The 25,647-nt window shown below is 43.1% G+C and overlaps 2 protein-coding genes across 9 annotated transcripts in view; both read right to left on the minus strand.

The window, feature by feature from the left end:
• The window catches only part of CDK5RAP2 (CDK5 regulatory subunit associated protein 2), an 82,515-nt gene extending 70,285 nt beyond the window's left edge, over positions 1 to 12,230 (minus strand). For 4 of the 8 annotated variants that reach the window (XM_054848572.1, XM_054848573.1, XM_054848574.1 and 1 more), the window contains exons 1-6: positions 11,977 to 12,229; positions 11,724 to 11,785; positions 9,890 to 9,957; positions 5,189 to 5,299; positions 3,688 to 3,764; positions 2,223 to 2,346 (exon numbers count right to left, since the gene is read on the minus strand). In XM_054848572.1, coding sequence (XP_054704547.1) covers positions 2,223 to 2,346; positions 3,688 to 3,764; positions 5,189 to 5,299; positions 9,890 to 9,957; positions 11,724 to 11,785; positions 11,977 to 12,029 — 495 coding nt within the window. In that variant the 5' untranslated portion in view covers positions 12,030 to 12,229. Of the gene's footprint in view, positions 1 to 2,222; positions 2,347 to 3,687; positions 3,765 to 5,188; positions 5,300 to 9,889; positions 9,958 to 11,723; positions 11,786 to 11,976 lie in introns of all 8 variants that reach the window. The other 4 variants (XM_054848577.1, XM_054848581.1, XM_054848578.1 and 1 more) reach the window with 3 other exon arrangements.
• Positions 12,231 to 15,589: 3,359 nt separating this feature from the next.
• MEGF9 (multiple EGF like domains 9) overlaps positions 15,590 to 25,647 on the minus strand; it is a 54,797-nt gene continuing 44,739 nt past the window's right edge. Inside the window, exons 5-6 of the mRNA XM_054849088.1 lie at positions 24,617 to 24,889; positions 15,590 to 20,670 (exon numbers count right to left, since the gene is read on the minus strand). Of these exons, the coding sequence (XP_054705063.1) occupies positions 20,216 to 20,670; positions 24,617 to 24,889 (728 nt within the window). The 3' untranslated portion in view covers positions 15,590 to 20,215. The remainder of the gene's footprint in view (positions 20,671 to 24,616; positions 24,890 to 25,647) is intronic.

Raw genomic sequence — 25,647 nt, forward strand, 5'->3', positions numbered from 1 at the left:
GATAAATCCATTTTCCGTGGTACCTAAAGAAGGGAAATTTGTTTCAAAGAAATAAAACAAATACCCTGAGAGCAGAACTGGAAACAAAAGTGCCCCTGTGCTATGGCTCTAGACTTAACTATTATAATTTGGCTTTGACCCACTGTCCTCCCACTACCATAATAAATAGCTACACTTAAAGAGGTTAAAGAAGGGCTTTTTTAAAATTAACATTCACAGGCTTGCTGTAGCTAATTGGAACTCCTCCCAACATAATTTATAGTATTTTGCAAGAATTGATAAAGTATGAACCAGACATTTTTCTCTTGAACAGCAATGGAAACAGAGATAACACCCAGAGATTCCAGTCAACTTCCTCTAGTGAACCAACTCATGGAGACAGGAACATCAGAAAAACCACACTTGTCATACACTACATAAAATTTGTTTCAGAACTTCATTTTTATATTGTAAGCTTCCCTGCTGTGCTCACTAAATTTGGCTTTCTACGAAATAAAAGCCTCCTTGTAGCCTCAAAAGTAATCTCCCTCTCCTTCAAGTCTATATTAAAAAGCATATCTCTTTGGGGGAAGGCAAAGAAGTCCTTCACCACTAGACTTCACTACTCGCCCCCTTTCTTGAAAAGCTGTTCTGCCAGCATTCATCTTTCAATCAAAAACTCTGAAAGAAATTAATTTTTCTTAGTGTTACCTGAATGTATATTATTATATGATGCTACATAAACAAGCGACTAATACTACTCTGCAGTGTTAACATTCATAAGCATAATAAAAGTAATGTCAGAGGCCAAGGCTATTTTCAGGCTACAGAAAATACTGTATCACCATGTGATTAGAATATTTGCCCTTCTGCCTGTCAGATCTTGGAAACATCAGTCTGACTGGCTGTTTTGGTACAGAATAAGTAATTTAGGAACTTGTTTACTTATCCAATAGCACGAAGAATGCTTTGAGAAATCCCAATTCCAGTAAACTGAAAAAAAGGTCATGGAGATTCCCCCCTCCTCCTCCCTGAAGGAGCTCACTGCTTTATGAATACCACTAAATCATCCTGATAGAAAATACCATCAGGAAATTGCTACCAGTATCTTCCATGACCAATTTATTCTTTAGGGATGGGAAAGCAAATACTGGAATATAGCCACTTGTGCTATTTCTATTTACTTACATAAAGAGCACCAGACATCTATTCCCCTCACAAACACAGCTACAAAATCCCACACCTACAGATAAGTGTGTAGAGTCAATGATGCAAAACAATCATGAGCTTATGTATTTCTAGAACTTGACACAAACATTTCCAGTACAGACCATTCAATATCAAATTTGTTCTTTACAAGAAACTGAACTTCTCCTTGCTGAAGAAACACGTTATTCATACAGAGATTTTTTTTTGCCTTACCGCTACAAAATGAGGAAAACGCAAAGCAATTCCCCTGTAAAGATATTGGCAATAGCTCAACAATAAATACAGGAATAAACCGTCTCAACCAGGCAGCAAGGAATTAAAGACATTGTTAAGACTGAGCCTGTAGAAGAGGAGAATGTTATGCAAAAAGGTGATATAGTGACAGCAGAAACCAGTAACATTTGGCAGATAAAGGTCAATCTAACAAAAGAGTGTAGGGCACGCAGGCACAAGACAGGGAAGCGCCCGCTGGTTCACCTACCCATGACTGCCATACATAGGTGGCCTCTCTTCAGGCTGTAATAAACACACAAGCGTGGAGATATAAATCTGAGATTCTGAGGCTTTCTCTATTGCAACACGGAGGTTCCCTATAAAGATGGGAAATGACAGGAGTGCTTACAGACTGGTTTCAGCTATTTGTGAAGCTGAGATCTTATCAGTAGAAGTGTTCAAAATCCAGCCTCTCTTCCTCTAAACAGAGACTGCAATTCTGAAAGTGTAGCCTCCTCACATAGGAATTCATGAATTAAAGGTTTGTGCTGAATGTACCTAAATACCACCAATAGGTACGAATTTCCTGAAAAACTGCTATCTTCATATTTGACAGTTCAAGAGCAGCTAAAAACACCTTCCCTTTCATTGGGCTTTTTTTTTTCCTTTCTTCTTTTTTGTGTGTCTAGTTTTGCACTGGCTATTTTTCTAGGAAAGCTGAAACAATTTTGAAAATACAGGTAGATCACAGTATCAAATCTCAGACAATAGTACAAAGACAGTACTGATTTCTAGTTACTCCTTCAGTTTCGGCCACTCACCTCTTCCAGAAAGTTTATTCTGCTAGTCAGGATTTCTTCCATTTCTTGCATCTTCTTTTGTGCCTCGTCTTTCACGCGCTGCATTTCAGCATCACCACCCTGGGCCAAGCTTTCAACTGCCTTACTGAAAGACCATAATAGAGATAAAAATACCATTGCATATCAAAGTGCAAAACATTTCAACTGCAAGTGGCTGATACATTATGCACAAGCAAGTGTCCTCCATTTTATCTGTACCGGCTTTAATCTTGCAGGTTAAATACAAACATCTACACACTATACAGCAATTTTGGCGGTATAATTCGAGAGTTCCACACACAAATCTTGTCACAGTGGAAAAGCAAGCACTGTATATGTATGATGAAAAAGTGTAATATTTCCTTCATATTTTTAAAGCTTCCAAATACAGTATCAAGCCTTTGGTAGAGTTGTATTTTCTACAGAAAGCAGCAATGGAATAAACTGAAGATATGTAGCTGCTAAGACTTCTCCAATTGCCTTTTCAGTAATTGTTAATACCCTGTAAGAAAAGAACAGCTACTGTTTCCTTACTAAACAACTTGTTTATGATTTCCCCCTAAATTTTGCTTCCTATTATGAACTTGTGCAAGGTTCCACTCAAAGCCCAGCAATACCTTTTGACAGCTAGATGGAGAGACCGAACAAAAATTAACCTGGTCCTCGGAATCTCCTTGGAACTAGGTCTCTCTGAATTACTGAAAAAAAGACTAATTGGTAACAATTCCATACCACGTGAGGTAGGCCACACAATGAAAATGCCATTGAAACTGAGGCACGTGTGGCAGTCAGCTGTTGGTCATTGCCAGCTGGGATTCATTTTGAACCAGACAGCTAGAAGGAAGCAATTTAACAGGCTATTGTCAGTTCTACAGTCATCCATTCCCTCCCTAGAGCATATTCCAACTTGCCCATGCCATAAGACAATGTAGCACTACGTAATTTTTAAATAAGTAATATTTATTTAGAAAAGACGTTTTAACAGAAAAGCAGGAATATTAAGTGCATTCATTTTTATAACATCAAAAAACACCAGTTCTAAACTGCTCTCTCAGCCTTACTGAGAAGTGTTTTGTGTACTATCTTCCCAATCCAGTGCTGTAAAAAAAAAAGAGTTCACCTGTTTAGACAATTAAGCTCTGAGCTTAACTTCAACAGGAATGCTAAGCCATTCCAACTAGGGGGTCATTTCTTTACCTGAAAAATACAGTAGAATGAAGGCTGATACCAAAGTCTCACCATCCAGTATAACTACATTAACATCACCACTCTCTGTTAAAGAATTCACACATATCATTTCTGTAACAAATGAAGCAGTTTCTAGATAAGAGCCCTTAAAATACTACTTTGAGATCCTCATCGTCCTGAAACATCAGGAAAAAAACAAACAGAAGCAAGATCTTGGCAATCCTAAGTAACAAACATTGAGAAATATATCGGTACTCACGAGGCTTTGATGAGTAGTTTCTCTCTCTCCTGCAGATCACGCTTCAGACTTTCTATCTCAACTTTCAGCTCAATGTTCTAGGGCAAAAGAATTAAAGTGTCTGGAGAGAATTCAGAGGTCATCCTATCCAAAAGTTATTGGCAATGTGTAGATTACTTTTTGCTTGGACCAGCAAATATAAAGTGTCATTGGGCTAAGAATAGCCTAGAGACATGTTAGCTTTCAAAGGACGTGTTTTGCAAGGTTCAAAACTTTCAGAAATCTCAAAAAGCATTTAGGACCATTGTATTTAAGCAAGACAAATCCCCTACAGACATGCACACACACTTAGCTACTACAATGGGGAGTAGTGCAGATCAACTCGGGAGTTCCTAGGACTTCCATGCATGGTCTTTCTTTGAGCTATGAGATATTTTCTTTTCATTGTATCAACTATCGAGGTTTATTAATAATCTTAAAATTATTTTGCTATAGCCTGAGAAAATTATTCCTGACATAAGTACACACGGTACAAAGAACTACTTGGCCTGCAAGTTGACAGATACCATTTCAATACATTAGCAATTACAAGACAGGCACCAGTGCAGAGACCAGGACAGAAGACCAATCAGCAATATTCAGTTGAAACCATGACCTAGCTAAACATCAGCGTACCTAACTACTGCGACAAGCATCAAGAGAGAGTTATGTTTGCATCCTATTACAGATAAGAGACCTGACGCAAGCATCTGTTATAATAACATGCTACTACATTACCAAAATGACTTCTTTTCCCTTCTAGAATGCAGGCACTACCAAAGGGCATAAGAAATGCTTCCTATCATCTGTAAACCTGAAATAATGAGGATGCAAGACATATCACTCGACTCAAATCCTTCTTCCAACTTAAAATGATACCAGATTTTTTTTCCTACAAACTGACATAGGAATCAAATAGATTCTGGAATCCTGTACAAATATGCATTCTTTCAATTTAGAGCAATAAAACTATAAGCTACATACAACCCTAATACAACTTTATCTACATGCTTCAAAGGAAGCAACTTCGAGCTAGAGTGCCCAAACAACTTCCAAGTAGCTGTACTGACATCTGATAAGCTCAGGAAAGAACAGAGAGGTGAACTGAACTGCTCGATAGCGGAAAGCAGAATAACTACATACCAAATTCAGGGGAAGCGTGCTGCTGCTTCTATTCCCCATTCAGTATATGGTTTCAGTAGCACAACTACTGAGGATTCATTACCACTTACTGGAAACATAACATCTCTTAGCCTGTCCTGTAACTACGGACACTAACGTATTTGAAACTAGTTTTTCTGCACCTTACAAAGGTAATTTTAATTTAGTTATTACTAAAAAAGGATTAGGTCAAAATAAAGTTGTTATAGCAAAATTTCCAACAACAACAAAGACTCAAAAGTTCAGTAAAACAGGTAACCTCCCCACAAAACAAACTCTTCAAAAAGAGATACAGTTCTATTAAATTATTCTAAATGCATACGATTTTGTATATTTCTTCAGTGGGACCATCAAACTTCTGCTGCATTCGCTCCTCCAGAAAATATATACGAAGTTTCAGGTTAAAGTTCTCTTTTTTCAGATCAGTGATTTGCTGTGAAATAAGAAAGAAAATGAGCAAATTATGTCGTGTGCTTCAATCCAAGTAAAATAAAGAGTGAAAACTCTAATCTTGCACTGTGTAGAGCAAACCCAAATGAGAGAGTTCAACCCACTGGACAGAGTAAAACGTATACATATGCGTGGGTGATATATACACACATATATGTATATTCAAATTGTGAAGGTGTTAATAAGAGCATATGATACCCAAGTCAAAATGAAACATCATTCCCTCCAAGACTGTCACCCAGGCAACTGCAAACACTCCAAGCCCTTCAGCGGGTTTCTATCTTCTACAGTTTCAGCACGTATCACAGAACATCTTTTTCTCCTACCATTCCATCCCAGCCTTAACATTTTTTTTCCTATCTCGATCCCTCACCTGAACAAGAAGAAATCCCACTCCAGCCTACCCCTTCTGAATGTTTTGGTGTTCGTTTTTTGGTTTTGTTTTGGGTTTAAGATATATAGGCACATATAAACTTTGTGGTTTTGTGTAAGATGTTACCGTTTAGCTTGTGTTTATAACTAGCCCTGAAAAACTCCCAGACTCTAGCACTTAAGCAAATAACAATTATAAAACAGTATGGTTTAAAAATATATAATACATACTGTTGCACAGACAGTGCTCTTTAGAACATTCCTTCTTTATGTACTAAAACATTGTCCGACTTTACACAAAAAGAATCCAAGAGAGATTTTTAAAATCTAAACATATTAAGTAGTTCTTTCTTCTATAAAATAGAACTTGAACAAAATATAAGACATCATGCTGAAACAGAAGTATTTTCTTAGCAAAAGCTGGGATGATAGCCTTATTCACAGGAGGAAAAGCCACAAGCACACAAAGCATGTGAGCACAATCGAACACCAATAAAACCTTTATTCCATCCCGTATTTCCTAGTGCAATTCTTTGGGAAAAAATTGCTTATGATTTTTAACCTTTCTAGTAGAAGCAGTAGCATAGTTGATGGTTTCATTAAAGAAAGGAGTCTCCCTCTAAATTTTTTTTAAGAGACTAAGCATAAAACATTCATTCAAATAAGAATTGTGTCCCCTGCCAGATGCTTTCAGCAAAAGGAAATCTAATATGTTATAGAGCTACTAATAAAATATTCATGTAAGCTTTTCCAGAACAGTATAGCACCACTTGTAAAAGTTATTACCAATACAATTCTTAAAATATTTGGCTTGTGAAACCCAAAATTATTTTTTGTAACTGCACTCAGAACCTGCATCTGCAAACAATTCTTCAATTTAATAATCTTTGCCCAGCAAGATGTCTCTTCATTAGTCACACAAGTATCATCCCAGCAGCTGACAATATGCTTGACTACACAAACCTTGTGGCCCATTCACACATCCTGAAGAAGCCTGGCTTTAGAAGCAGTAGCAATGCATATATTTAACTTTATCTTAGTTTCCCTACAATTCCAATTGGATGATCACAGTCACAGATATAAACTTGAACTACGCAAGCTGTAACTGCGTAAAGCATGATACCTCATGAGTCTCATGGTATACTTGAGTAACGGGAACACAGTAACTACTGTGGAACATTCAAACAGATGTAAACACGAAAACAATGCAACTTTGTACTTCAAGTCAGAGACCCCAGTGCAGAATATTGCTCAAAACTAATTTCTTTGCTTACTCTGAATAAGGATTTCAAAGATTTCTTAAATGAAGCAAGGCTGCAGAACCGGGCAGGATCCTGCGTATCTTGCTGGCAAGTTCAGCACGGTTCAACTAGTGAGAGCAAACCTTAGAGCATTTGGTTTGGGGGTTTTTTTAAGCTGTCCATAGGTCATTCCTAACAGTTAATCTCTGTTCATTCAGAAAAAGTCCAAGCGCCAAAGATGTCCTGAAATTGTATGATTGAACTTCTTCCGGCTAGTCTTCACACATTCAATACATTCCTGACTCAAAAGGAAAAAACGATTCAAAAAAACGCAGTATACCTTAATTCTACTCACCTGTATTTCAGTGGCAACAGAATTAAACCAAAGAGTTTAAGGGTACCATATTGAAAATAGTAAACAAAGGCAAACAAAACAGATTATCCAATTATAAACCAAGTGAAACAAATGACAGCTCTGACATTCAGTTCCTCAAAGGAAAGTTAATTCAGGCAGACTACAATTCAAAAGTTATAGCTTAATAAAAGACAACACGTAAAATGTGAACAAGTTCACACTGCAAAAGGATTTTAATGGCAATCCTCCCGACTTATGCATTTAAACTTGGTCTTAATTCCTTTATGCATTTTGATTTCCTATTTCTGTATTTAAAAAAGGAATGAAAGGAGAGAAATAGCAGACACTTCTTGAAAAACCAGGACAATACAATACACTCTACACAGAATATTCCACACCCCAGACAGGGCAGTAGGAAATACCACTTGCCTACCTCGGTTTAGCTCCTCTCCAAGTCTGCACAGAGCCGCTTTTATGCAAAATGGCATCTGCCAGCAGAGGCTGTGGTTTCACAGCACAACACGGTTTTTGCCAGCAGAGGCCATTTTACAAGACAGCACAACTCTAATCGGGTTTGGGGAGACAAGAAAAAAACCCCACAAATATTATTACTTAGTTCCCAACTTCATACCAATCATCCTTTCTATTCATGAACATCTAGTAAACCATAACAAGGTCCTCAATTAAAGAAGTCTTTCATTTTGCCCATGTAATCACTTTTTCTACCACAAGGTATTTTCCCCCCCATATTGCAAGAAAGCAGGATACACCATAAATACTAAAAAAATTCTACACCTCTACTATGACCTAGCTCAGCATCTTCTCCAGCTCTAAACATAAAAGGACCTTTTCTACATGGATCCACCCTTTAGCCCATTCAAGGGTCAGTACATCCATCCCGTTCTCTCTGAGCTGCAAGGCAAGGAGCCCAATCTTTTCATTACTTCCTCTCATATTCTGTATAAATAACATAGCCTCAAAGATCAGCAAATTCATGCTGTAATATACACATATACGCACACACAAACCATGTTCAAGTAGAAGGTATCAGGAACTTTACCTCCTAATTCAGATTTGTTTTAAAGCAGGATACAAACAGCCTTACGATGCCAGTCCAAAAGCACATCTAAACATAGCTACTACTGGATGCTTGGTAAATAGTAAAAGCACAAATAAAGGAAATGCTCCCTTTCCCAAGTTTACCCTTCTAGCTACCAGAAGTCTTAAAGATTCAAAAACAGAAGTTATAGAAATATCTTCACTGTGTTTAATAGATTCTTCTTCCTTTACTGGAATGGATTTTTGACCTTTATTATACTGTTGGCACCCATAAAAGCCTATGAGAAGTTTTACAGCTCAGTTTAACATAAGGGGTCTGTACATACCAGGAAGCCAGAGATCTGTAGGGAGACCCTTTCTCCTCTACATCACACAGAACAAACAGATTTTTTTTCTCCCTTCTACAACTTTTCCCCTGTGTGAACAAACACTGCAGATAATAAACCACTTGCAGAACGTATATTCTAGACTGAGGTCTTTGGCACATATCACAGTAAAAGATTTAAAGCACGTACTAATGCCAAGGCAGAGTCTTTCTACCCCATCTGATACCCAAAAACAAGAGAGGAAATGAAATAGATACAGACTGTAGAAAACATCCTTCACCAAGACTTTCCAAAACAATCTTTAAATTCTGAGCAAAGAGCACAGCTTTCTCCTCAGAGAGATATAAAGCCACAAGAAACTGAAAGAGTTTAGAAGAAACACTCATTTCAAACATAACAATGCTACAAATGGTAACAGCAGTTACAGAAGCACACTAAAAACTGCAGACACTTGAACAGATCCTAAAGACAGCAAGCCGCAGCCTTTATCTGCAGCAGTCATCTCGGAGATTTCCAATTGCCTTCCCCTCTACAGTTTCTTCACACAATCATAAGAACTTGAGTTAAACAAAACTTTTTACGGAGGAGTTGTCCTGCAACACAGCTACATCCCAACCAAATCATCATTCAGCAGTTATAAGCAATTGGCTTGTTCGATTTAAATCACCAATACATTTAATATATTTAAAAAAAATAATCTGTTTTTCTTTATGTTCTAGTAAGTGCCAAAACCAGTTTTCTCTACAGAACTGTCACAATGATACTAGACCTTTACAACGAAACCATTCCAAGCATACTCGTACATAAAGGAAAAATTTATTATACAGCAATTAATGAATTAAAAAGCCAAATCCTGTAGTAGTCTAAATGAAAATAAACTTATGCTTCCCTGAAATAAAGCAATTGCAGACTTGCAAACTGGGTTCTTATATTGCCAGTGATCGCATGAACTTTTCAGCAGAAGGTGCCAATTTTTGTTTCGCAATTTAAGAGCGGCAGTTGGCTAGTCTCAACAACAAATTTTTGCCTCTGTTTTTGAAAGTAACACTTAAAGAAATGTAAGTTCAAAGCACAGACAGCCAGCTGGTCACACCTCCAACAGATCTGTGTTGACTGACATCAACTAAGAACCTGACCCAGAGAGTCAACACTTTAGCCAGCACGTTAGAAATACCTGGCCATAAATCTGTCACCAAGTCTTATATTAAAAATCTGCTTACATTTTCATAGTCCTTCATGGTCCGAGCTCTAGTTGGTGAGACTGTATCTTCTGCCACATCTGGTAACACTAGACATTTAAGAAGACAGAACAAGTTCAGATAGTGGAATCTCTAGGCTACCTTCAATTTGGAAACAGCAAAGGCCTACACTAATCTAAACATAATAAAAGTACACCACCTTTCAGGAAGTGAGGGAGGCCTTTTTTTGCCCCTTGTTTATGTTACATGTTAGTGCTACTATGTAGTTAGTATCTAGATTTCTTTCTGATCACAGTAAGTTGTCTATCACTTAAACTCCCAAATTCTAACAGCACCCATTTAAACCAAGATGTACACTGAAATTAAGCTATGCAAGGTGCACTTCCAAGAATAAATACTCAGAGCAACTACAAAGGACTCCCACGTTAGAATTAAGTCCTATTAAACCATTAGAAAGCAGTTCAAATCTTTCAGTATCTTACTGATCACAGGACAGGCCTCCCTTAGACCCAGAGAAACCATGGTCAGAGGAAATGGCCAGTATCCATGTTCCTAAAATGCAATCCCTCCTGAATGTGCACATACTTAAACTCCTGTTTGCACACACATTCTGTAGCAGCCACAATTAACAGGACTGCACAACCTATTTCCATTCAAACCTGTCAGAGTAAACTTTTAATCAGAATAATGAGATTGTATAAAACATGTAGCACTTACATCATCTTAAATATAAAGAAGAGGTAGGTGAGGACTCAGACTGACTAAAAGTATTTCATTGAAAGAGCTTCCAAAATTGTTATGCAACTATTTAAAGCGGTCTTTAAAATAACCCAAAGAATACCAGCCAGTGTTTTTTAAATTTGAAATTCTAATTAATTTCACAAGACAGCTTTCCTAGAGCACATGCAAAATACAGTAACATTATTTTGCAGCACTGGTATGTTTCTTATATTTGCTTCTTTTCATGAGCAAATGGATCTTCCTGGTGAACCACCTAATTTGTCTTGGTTTCAGTCACCTAACTGAATCTATACAATGATGTCAGCCAAGTTCTCTTGCTGGATACATGCATGTGTAAAGAGAAATCAAAAACATACACCTCAAATTTACATACAGAACAGTTAACAACACAGATAGAAGGTTTCAAAATAATACTATTGAGCTATCTTACTTTAAAATAAGTGTTTCAAGCAAGTCTCCCGGACCTGAAGATGAACACAGTTACATGGACATCATATAGAAAAACGTACTGAATTACTGCTTCTGATCAACAGGAACTAGATAGGAAGGTTTCTTAATGCGTGAATAGATAAAAGCTAAGATAGCGAGTCTAGATCAGGTCTTCGGGCAGGAAGTAACTCTGCATAGCTGAGCTGGAAAACTTAATGAGAAGCAGCATGTAACTTCCCTAAAACTAAGCAGAATATGAAACAGCAATATTGCCTTGCTGGATATTCTAAGTATTTTAAGTACACACTCCACAAAACCGCTGATCATCTTATGTAAGATCATCAGAGCCATAATGACCGCAGGCAACAGAGGGACAGTAGTAATTCCAGCAGCTGCTGGCGTCTTACAGTCTTAAAAACACATAACTTACAAAAAGTTGCATCACTTAAAAACATTTTCTGCCTTTTTCCCCTCAGGCGTGGCAGCTTCCCCTCAGGTTTCGAGCCCCGCACGGAGCACCGAGCCCCCGGCAGAGGCGGGGGGGCTCCTCCGCCAGCAGGGCCGGCGCGGGGAGGGCTGGGGGGCCGGGCGGGGAAGCGCCGGGCCGGGCTGTCGGTGCCGCGGGGGGCCTGACCGACGCCTCCCCGCCCCGCGCGGGGGGAACCCGCTCGCCATCCGGCCTTACCTTCGCCGCCGGCCGGGCCGGGCTGGGGGTCCCCGCGGGAGACGTCTGGCAGCTGGGAGACGCTGAGGAAGGAGGAGGACGACACCCCTGAGGAGCCGAAAGCCCGGGGGGGGGGGGGGATCGTCCCCCCAACACCCGCTCGGGGCCCAGGCCCAGCCCTGCCACACGCACCGGCGGGGAGGGGGCGGTGGGCCCAAGGCCTCAGCCCAGCGGTGGGGCCAGCGCCCCCCTCGCAACGGCCCCGCCCGCCTACCTGCCCTCAAACGCCACCGGCAGTGTCAGGTCTTCCCCCGGCAGCGAGTCCATGGTACCGCGAATCCCGCCGGCGGCCGGAGCTCCCGCTCCTTTGTGCGCGGCTTTGGCGGCTTCACTGGAATTCAAACGGCCGCAATCGCTTCCGCCATCTTTGCGTCGACAGAGGTGAAGCCGGTGAAGCCGCCGCGGAAGAGCGTACAAGACGGGCACAGTGGAAACTGAAGGGAAGCCGCCATATTTAGTGCGGGCGGTGGTGTAGATCGCCAGGCAGGCGCCATACTGACTGAGGGCAAAGTGGGGCGGGGTATGTTTGAAAAAACGCCTCGGGCGCCATCTTGAGTGAGGGAAGCAACAGCGACATCCGCCAGCCGCAATATTTTTCAAAGCAGGCCAGGCGACGTTGTTAAGCTGTCATCTTTACTGAGGGCACGACGGAGCGTTCCCGGGCACGGCTGCCCTCTTTGCTGAGGGCAACCTGGGCGCTCCTCCCGAGTCTGTGGCGAGGCGCCGGCAGGGCCCGGCCGTGGCAGAGCTGGGGCGGGGGGGACAGCGCAGGGAGCGCGGCGGGCGGCCCCCGCCTCTGCCCGGTGCCTTCGGGCCCCGCTCCAAGAAACGCGTGTGGAAGAGGCTTTTTCTGGGGTGCGCCAGGGACCCCGGGCTCCTGCCAGGCCTGGCAGAGCCGCTGGAGCCGATTGTTTCCATCTCCTCCACGGCGCCAAACCGCCATCAGACTTGGAGAGAAAAATAATTACGCTTTAGTTTCAAGTTTTAGTCACTATTCTTTGTAACTGGCAGGCGTGAAAATCCGGGAAGCCAGCTGCTATCATCACCCGTCCTGCAGGCTGATTTTGAAACAAGCAGGGCTTTTTGTAAAGCAAAGATGTACGCCTTGCAGCTCTCTGGTTTTTGGGGGGAGAAGATGCGATTGTGTTGAACGTTTCAGAACATGGACAGTTGGAAATGCCAAACTGAGCTGACCGCTGCCATCACGTCCTTTCCTGGGTCCCACTGTCCCAGGTCTGGGCCGAGCAGGCAGAGCTCCAAACCTCATCTTGCTTCTCATGATCTTAGTTAATTCGCTATTGGAAACCTGTGCCCAGGACCGAAACACTTCCCTGCAACATTTGCGACCGCAGCTGGGCCATGGTGCCAAGAGTTTCAGCATGACCGGTAACCTGAGGAAGCTCCGTTCCAGCGAGACGCTTGCCTGGCTCTCACCCGTGGGAGTAACCGCGTGCTCAAGCGTGGGTTTGGGTTCCTCTTCGGTACCAATTGTGCCGGGTTTCACTTACTATCGGCTGGGCTATCGCAGGGGGATTCTTACCTGGCCAGGAAATAAGGCCACACATGAGGGCTGACCATGGGCCATGGTAATTTTGTGGGTTTATTATTCCAAATTGCCATGGGGCCCTGTTAGCTCCATTTTCTCCACGTGCCTGCGCCAGCTCCACTTGCTATTCAGGGCAGATTAGAGGTGTAAGCCTGTAAAATGCCCTCGACTGGGGGTACTGGCCATTGCAGCTGCTGGATGTGCATGGTCATGGTGGGCTTCCCATCCCTTCTTTCAGCTTTATGTGTACAAGTGCATGATGGAGCAGCTGTTATGCCCCGAAATGCCAGGCACTACTTAGCACAACTAAGCTTTTAATCTCCTCTCCTATCCAACAGGACATGCCTCATGCTTTGCATTTGGGGTCTGATGACCCTAAGAGATGTTCGGTCCCTTCGACTCCCCCATGGCCCCTGAGAGATGTTTGTCACCTTACATGACCGGGTCCCCTTTTGCAGTGGCCTTACCTTCTGCCAAGCTGAAGTTAAGTTTGCAAAATCAGGTCTGCCATATGGCACCAGGATCTGATCAGCCAGTCTGAGATGTGGCTTCACTTGTTTACTGAGCAAATCTTCATAAAATGAATGAGTCCGTGCTCTGAAAGGATGATACCAATTTGCTCTTCTCTAAGGTTACGGTAAGGTGTTATGTGTTTGATGCATGCCGTTAAATCAGCATCAATCAGCCACGAGTACAGCGCAAATCATTCGCTGCTTGTGCGCTGGCACAGCACCTCGGCGTCTGCAGAGCCACGGTGTACATCCTGACGTACCGTCTTTCCAAAGGAAATCAGCAGGGCTCTCCTTGTTAAGTTTAGCACTGCATGAAACAGTTGTCTGATGGACAAAGTCTTACAGATATATACATGTATATACACACAGACATGATGGAAGATTTCCCTGGGTTACTGCCCTGCCCAATGTTTTAAAATCTGCAGCAGCACCAAAAAGCTGCGAGGGGCAGAAAGGGCTGGGGAACATATTGTTTAGAAGCAGTTAACAACTTGTTTTCCAATAATCTGCTTAATGTTGTTTAACCTTATCTTAATTAGTAGCACATTTGGGGAGATTATGCTAAATCCTCATACCAGGAAGCTGTACTGGAACGACGCTTTCCTGCTTTACAAGGCAGCCCGAGATCCTTACCACTTCAGAAACAAGGAGTCCAGGAAAGAAGTACTTATGGTGAGTGTAATGGTATGGATGAGCTGACCACAAGCTCCCAAGGAGCAGGATGAAAGCCAGCTGCTCAGTACCTGTGGCTGAGGTGTGACAGTGGCACAAGGAGGACGGGTGTCACCGCCAGCTAAGCACGGGTCCTCCTTGTCCTGTTCTCAAGTCCCTACTCTGGGGACCCAGTTCAGCATTCAGTTATGCCTCTTCTTGTTACAGTTCGGAGCAAAATTCCTCCTAAGCTAAGTCATACACAAACTCTTCTACTAATGCAAATCAGGTCTCAATAAACTCTCTGGAATTTCACCAGTGTGGCCCTTGCTTATATAGCTCTGGCTCAGTTGAGCATTTGAATGAACACTTAGTTTCAAGTGCTCCCTTAATTGATGCTGACTTACCTCTCCAAGTTCTTTGCTTAATAAGGGCCAAAGAGTTAGACATAACATTCAGCAGGAAAACCTAGCCTTTAGCATTTGTATTTGCTTCTATGCAAAAAAAAATCAATTTCCTAACACTAACAAGTGAGAAAGAAATGCAAGTTTTCCATAGGTCCCACCAGAACTGTTCAAAACTATTGACACCACAGATGTGGATTTCAGAGTATCTGATCACATAAATTTCCTCTGAAAGACCCATTGTGGTCATGAAGAAAAATCTGATACAATATCTTCTTCCAATTTCTAGCTTTGCTCTGTATGTTTCATTATCAATGACTGCATACATCTCTGACAAAATATGTGAATATTACAGACAATAATGGGGAAATACGCATTGACTGTCTGGCTACCAAACACGTTAATGAAAGTAGCTGAAAGCTGGAACAGTTAGCAAGCAGGCATAAGAGATCATGGGGCTCATTTTTAGATGGATTTTCTGACACAGAACGTCAACTGTCCTTACAAATGGTAAAAAATACTTTGGTGCCATGGTTCTCATCTCACATCCACGGGCATAATGAAGGAATAATTCTCTTGGAACAAATGTCATTACTGGGATGAGATCAGATTTGATCCTTTAGGCTTCAATCCAGCTCTGGTTGCTGTCAGTGGAAAGACTCCTGCTGAACTTTAATGAATAAAAAACAAATGCAAAAACCCAAGTGGCATAGATACAAATTATATACATTTATTTTTATTCATTTTAAATAACATTCTTCTGTATAAATTCTGACATATATTCAAATCATACACTTTTATTTTTTTAGAAATGCATTTGTAAGCATAGCATATGCTTAGGAGACGCCTTATTTGGATGTGTAGTAAGACTGATGGGTTTCAGTTGGGAGCAAGTAAAACTTTTAAGGCCCACATTTTTCTTATTTTAATCCATTCCTCTGACACATGAAAAGCAGAGTCCTGTGGGAGCTCATTTTAAAACTTCACTTTAAAGAGAAATGTATTTTTAGGATTCAATCTTATATCCTTTATTTAAAGGAGACTGTGCAAACTTTCTGCCACATTTACATTGCATGTAACGTTTCAGATACAGATGCTGTATTGCAGTGGTTAACTGGCCCAGGATACCTGAAGGATGCTGAATACATCCCTTCCTCTTTCACAAACGGCTTCCAGCATGCTAAGTTTGCTCAGCCTGGTCCAAGGGAATTACCATTCCAATGGATGACATCTCCTGACAGCTCCCCAGGGCTAGCGCTCCGCTCCATGCAGTTATTTCTAGCTACAGTGGTTCATAAGACTCCAGATCATCTTTCCACATTAACCCAATCACATTTTTGCATGTCTGTTGCACTCTGTGCTTACCAAATGCTCTCCTAAGTTGCGAGCCATCCAGGCTGCCCCATGCCTTTGACACATCATTGCTTTTTGCCCTTTATCCACTTCATTATATCCTCTTGCCTTCAGTTACTTGGCTGTAAAACTGAACTCATCCTATCCAGACCAGCTGGACCCACAGGGCCCTTACGACCCTGAGGATCGTGCCTTGAGAGCTGCTTTCCCACCTTCACCCAGCCCTCACCTGCCTTGTCGTACCTTCTCTATACTCTACACCCACCGTACCATCAACTGCCTTTCTCCATGACAGCCACACCACTGCAGCCAGACAGCGGCATGCCCAGTTAGAAGGTGATGCATGGTGGCCCTTCAGGAAAGCTACATGTACCTGTATTGCCACATCAGCCCTACCATCACCTAGATGCCTTCTCCTCGTCTTGACAGCTTCTGAGTTGGGCCTCAATGCAGCTCCGTAAGTCATTTCTGCTTTCCCTGTCCATGCCCCAACATGGCGTAGGGCAAACCTCATCATCTGGGAGGCTTCATGACAAGTTGTAACACATGGCAGGTCAGTGGTCCTGGTGGCCTTTAGTACCCTGGCACAGGTATTTTAGCTCTGCACCTCCTCAAAATACAATGCCAACCTAAGCTGATTTGAGATATAACTAGCTCAGCTTCTTCCTCACCTCCTGTGGTGCCCGGGGACAGCCGCATGGCTGATGGAGAGAGCAAGGAAGAGCTAATCCCCCACCACCAGAATCGAACACAAAGCTGTTCATTCTTTCCTTGCTGAGGCATCGATCTCCTTTTATAAATGTTGTTCCTCTGCGCCAAAGGGCTGGGTGGCTGGAGATGGCTGGGTCTTTCCTGCTGAGTCATTTTGCCATCTGACAAGCATTGTCCCAGTACCACATCCTTCCTGTGCTCCAGTCCCTGCTAAAGAACATCCTGTGCTTTCCTCTGCTGTCCAAACCTGGGCAGCCAGGTCCCCCCCACCCAGCCAAGCTTCCCATCACATCTGTGGGGGCCATCTAGATCCCTTCATCCAGATGTGTGACCCACAGACAGCAGCGTGGCTGTACCGCCCTCCCGTACAGACTGACTGTAGGGCATCCTGACCTCCTCTCTTCAAACCTGAGGCTCAAACACAAAGCGTTGAGAGTTACTTGGAGGTCAGAAGCAGCCCAGATTGCCAACACCTCCTGGACTGCGGTAGGCAGGGACCAGGAGGGCTCAGCATCTGAACTCACACTCTGGTTTTGCAGATGGTCATTATTTCTACAGTGAGAGAAAAATCAAAGCCTATTCCTCTTAGAATGTAGCCTACAGTCATACCGAAATTTGAGGAAGAGGTATTTTGTGGCAAAGATGAAAAGATCTACTGAAATATTTTGGAAACATTAAAGTGAACAATCTGTCCTTCACTTTGCCTGCTAGCATTAGCCCCAGAAGCTAACACTTCCTAAATAACCTTTCCCCACCCTACGAAGTGACCAAGTGCAAGTGTATCACTAAATCAGCACTGCTAAATAATTACAATTTTTAGGAAATTTTCTATTTTGTCACCACTCTGCTCTTTAAAAGTTTGATGAGTAACTCGAGGATTAGCAATACCCAGATTTTCTCCTCCAGTCCTCCCCCGTTTTATAACTAAAAGTAGCATTGCTCTGAATGACATCAGCCAAATTTATTACCTAAACTATGGGACCTCACCCAGGCCCATAGAAGGCAACGGGAGCTTTTCCGCCGGCTCAGGTCTGTGTACAATATCACATTCTGCCCTCACCGTTTCCCTTGGTCATCCTTCTTACCAGCCCTGCCTCATCTATTAAATCAGGCAGCAAGTTTTTGAGGCAGAAATGGCATCTTTGTGCACCGTGTTTAAAGCACCTATTCCCCCCGTCCCCCAAAGTCTCCAATGGTAAGAAAAGCCTCCATGCAGCACCAGAAAGCAAATAAATAATCACCACATTCTTCCTACCATTTCTCATCTTGAGAAATGTTTATTTTTGCCGGGCTCTGAGGATGCATCAGTCAGCTCCTGCTGACCTTTAGCAGGTACTTCATTTATCCTCAGCATCACTCGCTTGTGAAGCACGAACGCGCACAGCAATGCAGCTTTAGTTCTGAGGTTGGTCATGAGTTAGGTGAACTATTTGTTTCACGCCCTGCTTAAATGTAACGGTATTGATTTTCACGGGTCGGACCTGGCGGTTCCCCGGCACAGGGAGGGCACGGTGCCTGCCTGGAGGCACGTGTGCACGCTGCGGTACCAGCGAGGAGCTCTGTGGTGCGACCTCCCCGTGCTGTGCTGCCCATTAGTTGTTCTCCCTCTGCTAACAGTCCGCCAGCCTCCCATAAAAATCAGGGGAATCTGGAAAACCTAAAAGTCCCCCGCAGGTTTTTTTGACAGCTGATTCCCCACCACCACCTTGTGCTACATGAATTTCCTGAAAACATCCATGCACTTTTAGCTTTTAAGCCTAGAAGTGCAGATTGGCTCCTGCGAGCTCTTCGGCTGAAAGCCGTTTCCACCCAAATCCAGGAGATTTTTACTTTTGCCTTTCAAGAGGCTGCGCTCAGCCCTCAAGCAAGTCCCTCCATCACCGTGTCAGCACGGGAGGGATGGCAATGAGATCCGCTCATGATGAGCAGCCACTTCGGAAAAGCTCGGCCATCGGGATCGGGCTCTCAATGCATTCATGACAGTGTATTTGCATTTTGTGTAAAGATTTAAAAGCAAGTAACAGAATGGTACATCCGATTTTTGGACACCTACTAGGCTCTAGTCATGGCGACACTGGGATTCACTCTATATTTAAAGGAATGGGAAAATTTGACAGATGCAAGTAGGGAGCACTCACATTTTCTCTAAAAAAGAAAGTTATTCAATGACACTAGAAGAAAAGCTTTAAGCAGTCAGTGTTTGCCAGAGTCCCAGCTCCAACAATATTGCCATCTAATTTACAGTGTTTTAAACAATCCTCGTTTGTTTTTTTTTCTTTTTAAACAACGCCACTAACCGCTGTACAATTAAAATCTAGACGATAAAATATGACTTGGGGAATAGGGAGGGGTTCATGGTTTTGTTGTTGGGGTTTTTTTGGTTGGTTGGTTGTCTTTTTTACAAATAATTACAAATACAATTCCAAGAAGATATATTACATTCTATATACACAACACACCATTTCTATCAGGGTAGGGTATTAAGCCTAGCTTTTATTTTTACACAGCAACCCTGAGATGTCTTGTCGTCTTCCCTTGCACAGAAACTATACAAGTTCATTAACTCCTTCTAGAAAAAGAAAATGGATTGCTATGTTTTAATAGCATCATCACCCTGTATAAATATTCAGAAAGGGAAAAGCTTAGTCTCCTCCCTAACTCCAATATTTTAATTATTTTTTCCTGTTTCCCCTGCTTACTGGAAACTGATAATGGTGACTTTTTTCAAGTGTGCAACTCACCCCTCTACTTGCCTCTTTGTAGTACAGTGAACAATTATTTCCCTTTTTTTTGTCCTCCTTTTCAGGCAAATTTATATCAGGAACTAATAGGAAGCCTTTACAACGGTCTGTTTCCTGAAAATCCACTGTTAATTCACGAGCTACTTTTCAAACCAAAGGATGCAGGCATAAACGTTAGGTTGGCTGGAAATCAAGTAGCTTCCGATGAATCATGAGGTACTGCTTTCTCCACCCCACCACCTCTTCATTAAAAAAAGTAATATTTTAAGATCAGCATAATGAAGTCTTTAACAACAGTGAATTCTATGGATCTTTATGGAGAACAGGACACTGAATGCATTCCACCATATTACCTGAAATTCGGATGTACTACACTTTTTTTCTGTTCACCTGCAAGCTACAGCATGCCCAGCATAAGAGTATCTGAAGAGCAAATTCCTCTGCGTGGAGCCTTGGCACGGATCCCGATACCCCTTCAACAAGCCCTGTAACTTTTTTTAAAGCCAACTTCGCAATAGCTGGATCGCTGCTTCTTCTAAGCTTTATAATTGTGCATGGGAGTCGTCAGCGTTAGCTGTCCATTCGGTGCCACTTCATTCCCATCGTCTTCCAACAGCCCCGAAACATCAGCGTTGGGTATGCTGTCATGGTAGCTGCTAAAACTGATGTTGTCCTCTTTGAGTTCAATGGTCCAAAAAGGAGCGTTAAGTTTTCTGTTTTGATACTCACGGTACATGTAGACAGCACCCACAAAGCCCATTAGTAGGACCACAACAATGATGATAACTGTCAAAATAATTATGTTAAATTGAGTCCATGAAACATCTGCAAAAGCAGAAGTACTATTGTCAGAAGAACTTATGGGAAATATAGTCTGTATAGTTGTTGGTGACAACGTACTGTTTATCACTGCAGTTGAAAATGATGTTGCCTTGCTGGCATTTGGAGCAGAAGTTGTAAACTCCCTTCTTTCTGGGCCAAGAGTGGCTTCTACAAAACAAATAAAAAAAACATCAATAAAAATATGCGAAGCTGGAATCAAACACAAACATAAGAGATTTGACATTTACATCACAGTTATTATGGCAATTAACTCTACACTGTTAAAGCTGGTATTTTTTCAAAATAGTTTACAAAAATGGTTAGCTAGGGTTGGGTTTGGGTTGGTTTTTTTTTAATAATTCTGTGTGCTAAGTGCTCGCTGACTGCAGCATTCCTATGAAAAATCTGTTGATGGATGGATAGGTGCAGTAGCCAAGATTCAGTGTTAGATACACGAGCTCATGATGAAAGCAAGCCACCCAGTCCAGCCCATATTCAGCCCACGAAAACGGGGTTCTACCAAGCTCAGCGAGAGTTTGGACGTTGAACCTAACAAAGGCAGAGTTTCACTTGTTGTCTACATGGGCTGCACAGTCAAGCTGGGAGGAGACGGCGACTCCAGGAGCTTAAACCTTTCACGGTTATTACACTACATGTAGGGTTATCTTCACAATATGGGATTTATTTCTGCCTTACCTGTACAAGAAGATAAAAAACCGAACCATGAGTATTCTGCTATCACAGTGCTTAGCAACAGGTTTCAATATTTACACTGCTTTATGTAAAAGGACAAAATTATCCCAGTTCTGCTTTTGAATGAGGTCAGACACAAATCTGATGGAAACCCCCAGTCTGCGTAACCAGAAGCAGAAGGTAACCAAACCACAACAAAAAAAGACAGTGGATGTTCTTCGGAAGCATTCGAACACAGCAGAAGCCAGTTTGGATCCTGTTTTGGTTTCAGCTGCTGGCTGAAGGGTGAAAACATGGGAACAGCCACACACGAAGGATGAGAACATGGGAGCTACCAGACTGTGCCTCAAGCTCCATCTTCCTCTGCAGCCTGTTCCCAGGCACAAGACAGGCAAGAACCTGCCTTGCTTCCAGCAGACACGGGATAACTCCCTTCCCAGATCTAGGAGTCAGCGACAAGATAACACTGGCGATCTCATAACTGGGATGCAAATTCATTACACCTTCCTCAAACCAGCTGAGCAAAAGGCCTCAGAAAGCACCATAAAAGCCTGAGTATTAGGCTCCCAAATGTAACTAATAAAGCATTTTCTTCACAGGAATAACTTGATCTATTTTAGATTGTCAAGTCCAGGCAGCAGGAGCCCTCCAGAAGCTGAAGCCTCAATCAACCACAATGTTCGCTACACCTATTGCTCCACGGGACTCTCTGCATCTTCTTTCCTACTCAATTCCATTTCTCCTTCTGCAACTTCATTTTAAACCCACCTACAGCTGCAGCAATTACAGCTGATGGTGCCGTGCTGTATTGATCCAGCTCTCCTGAAGAGAACGTCTACTAATTATGACTGAGGAGGAGAGTCACTTCCGAAGGACTAATTTTGCACTAAGTTGCATCTCCAATGGCAACAGGAGCTGGAAATATTCAGCACGTCTCCTGCCACGGGCCCTCGGGGGAACTCCCACGAGTTAACTTTGGGTGGTCATGTTCCCAGTTCAGGCAATGGAGAAGGAAACTCCTCTGGAGGGGGCATCGCACACCTAATTTAGGCTCCTGCTCAGGGTCCCTCCCTGCAGCAACTCCTCTGTTCTCTGCAGGTCCTGCCGTAGGTTGATAAGGATAAGCAGGATGCCGAATGCTAGAAGGCATTTCTCTAGGGGATAACAGGCAGAATTTCACAGTAGGAAGCAGCGTGACAGGAGCAAGAGGTTCCTGGATACAGCTTTGGGAGAAGGGCATGAGGAATTCAGTCATCCTTTCCAAATTCCTTCATCAACACTCAATTCTTGGCAAACCCTGCCAGTAGCTATAATTAGAAAAAAACCAGAACAGAGACAATGGCTGATTCACCAGCAAGGAAACAGGACTTTTCTGGGCTTTATTTGTGAGTCAGCATCAGCTAAGTGCTGGCACGGGGGACATGGGTGAAAACATTTCCTGGAACTGGTGGTAACGTCATGGGGAAACAGTGCCGTGCCCTGACCGTGGACTGTGGCTTTTGGGCGGTGATAGAGCGATGCCTGTTTCCGCTCGCCAGGGCCGTGCCAGCCCTCCAGATGTCCTGGAGCAGCTCCTTGAGAGCGGCAGCTGTTCACTCAATGGGTTGCTTTGGCAGCTTTGACGTGAGCGTCATATCCAGCTGCTTGATTGAAATGCAGTCTCTGCAAAGCTTCTGCTACCTCCTGCAATGAATGAGCACCGGCAAGAGCCGGGGCCGTGCCAGCAGCCCACGCGCCAGCGCTCGGGGAAGGCTGCGATGCTCGGCTGGGTGGCAGAGTGCCACGCTGCATCACTAAATCCATGCTGCTATGCCTCACCGTCACAGCAGGAACACCATCCACCCCGGGGTCGGAAACACTGACTTTGGTCATCCCACATGTCCTTTGAATATTCTCTCCATCAGCCTTGAAAGCATCAAAATCTTGGTCAGGTTTAAGACTCTGAACAGTCCCTATGGATACTGGAGGTTGGTAGAAAACACGCTGTCTTTTTTCAACTGTAACCACTTAGAGACTCCAACAATTTCATCTGCAGATCCGGTAAGGATTTCATACTAGAAGGCACTCAAAACTAGGCCACTCAAATGCACTAGTGGTTTATGAAAACCTTAACCTAAAACTAGTTAATGCACAGTACCTCAGCACGTCAATTTTTAGGTAAATTGTGTGTACGAAACTGGAAAGAAACTGTATGCCTTTTTAATTGCTTACTAAAAGAGGGAAAAAAACAGGTGTCAAGGAAACAGGAAAGCTAGGCGATTATGTCCCAGTCCCTTTGAAAAGGGACAGTCTTTCCCCACATCAGGAGCTGCCTGTAACAATGCCATTAAAATAAAATGAATGGTGAAAACTCAAGTATACAAGCAAAGCCATGCATATGGATTTTAATGGAGCAAGGTCACGTAGCTCTCTGCACAAAGGCAGAGCTGTGCAGGGGGAGATAATGGATGACCCGATGCAAAACTGCCATTTCCAGCCCTGTAACGGTACAGTTACCACTAATGAGCATTCAACTTTTTTGTATTGATCATCTCCCTGCGCAGAGGACTCTGTGATTACACCTCCAGAGAGCAGCATGGGAGTGAAAACCACATTAGCTCCTAATGGAAGATCTGAATTAAATCTCTGTTGGTGACAAGGACGAATTTAGGCCCAGATACTTTCCTGAACTCTGAGTTCTCTTATCTAATACACAACACCGGTAATGTTTCCATGCCTGGAGCTGGAGATCCACCTTGTGGACCAACCTCCTGATAACCACTGAAGGAGCAACTTCAGAACCATTTTCTCCCATCTTACTACAAGTCCTCCTGCTGTGCAGTAGCCTCTCTAAGTACCAGAGCTAGTTTGTGTCCGAGATGCTACGTACAGTGTCTTGGACGTGGACTGAAGACTGGTGAGAGAGACCCAGAGCAGGTACCAGTAAATTCTGGTGATGATTTGCTGTGCAAGTCTGCATCTCACCACTCTGAGCTTTTGGCTTCCCCATTTAGAAAGAAAAAAAAAAAATTATATAAATATATATATATAAACTTGGTCCAAATAGTTATTGTTTGCACCCTTTCTAGGGAACTAGACAGTGCTATTTGAATGGACTAGTCCATAAGGACAATTCACAGGGCACTAAGAGAACCTACATTTAAATACACTGCAGATATAGTTTTTGTTTTCCAGCTTGTTCACTAGAGGTGCCTGCCACAGTCTGGGAATCAATGTGGTTATAGATCTAACTCTAAACCGCAGATTTCAAGGCAGTAGGCACCAACATGTTCTAAAGGTCTGGGTTTCTTCCCTGTACCACAGGCCAGATGAACCTAAACCAATTAGAGCAATTAGCAGCATTCTCCCCAGCCTTCAGGCAGCTTGTGCCCACCTGAGCCGCACAGCAAGCGTCCACACTGATTTGAGGAGCGCGTTTTACCTTTCCTGGTGCAGTTGGTCCCCTCGGGGTCTCGGACATAGCCGTCCTCACACTCCTCGCAATGAAACCCCGCGGTGTGGTACAGGCAGCCAATGCACTCCCCGCTCTCCGGCTTGCACACGCTGGGTGACTGCGCTGGGTCCACGTTCCCGTTGCATTTACATCTTACGCAGATGCTGTCGGAGTTGTAGTAGCCGTTGTCGCACTGGTTGCAGTTCCGGCCAGTGTACCCAGTTTTGCATTTGTCACACGTTGGGACAGTTTCACCAGGCTCTGAAGAATACAGAAAGCAAATCAGGTATGTGCCATTTTAAACTGAAAAATATAACTTTTGAACTGCAGCAGTTTCTGTTTCTAGGGGAAGAAAAGCTTTAGGCATTTCTGAGGCCTCGTACCAGCATCATAGAACATGCTCGGCACGTTGCTAAGCAAACAGATTATTACTCCTGAACACTTCCATCTCAAACAGCCAATTTCAGAAAACAGCTAGAACTATATTGGGGATAGTTCTGCAGGAACTTTTTGGCCTACATAAAGCCAGAGGTGGCTTCACTGAAAACTGATTAAGGAAATATTAAAAAAAAAAAAAAAATCTTACATATGTTTATTACAGCTATGATTTCTTCTCTCGGTTACAAGAAAATAGAGCAGGAACACAGGGGAATCTCTGTTTGGAGTCTATGGAGATGCTCAGAAGAGGGCTCACAGAGGTACGGACGGCTGTGTGGTACTGCTGGCCATCTCCTGTGCCCCTCCTGCCTGCCACAAGCCCCACAGTTTCTCTCTGCAAGACTCTGCAGGTCCTTCAGAGCAGGCTGCAGCCTGTAGGGAAGCATTTCTAAAGCCCTCCGCTGCACAGCCGCTTTCACAAGAGGCAACACAAGCACCAGGGACGCGTCGTGGCAGGCGCTGCTTCCAGCAAGGTGCCCCTGTTCCCACAGACGGGAGATTCATGGGCGATAAAACACCTCGCTAGGCTGATGCCCTCTGAGCGGCAATTTAATCGAAAAGAGCTACATTCGTTATCTGAG

This window comes from Grus americana, chromosome 20 (assembly GCF_028858705.1).
Source record: "Grus americana isolate bGruAme1 chromosome 20, bGruAme1.mat, whole genome shotgun sequence".
Taxonomy (NCBI): Eukaryota; Metazoa; Chordata; class Aves; order Gruiformes; family Gruidae; genus Grus; species Grus americana.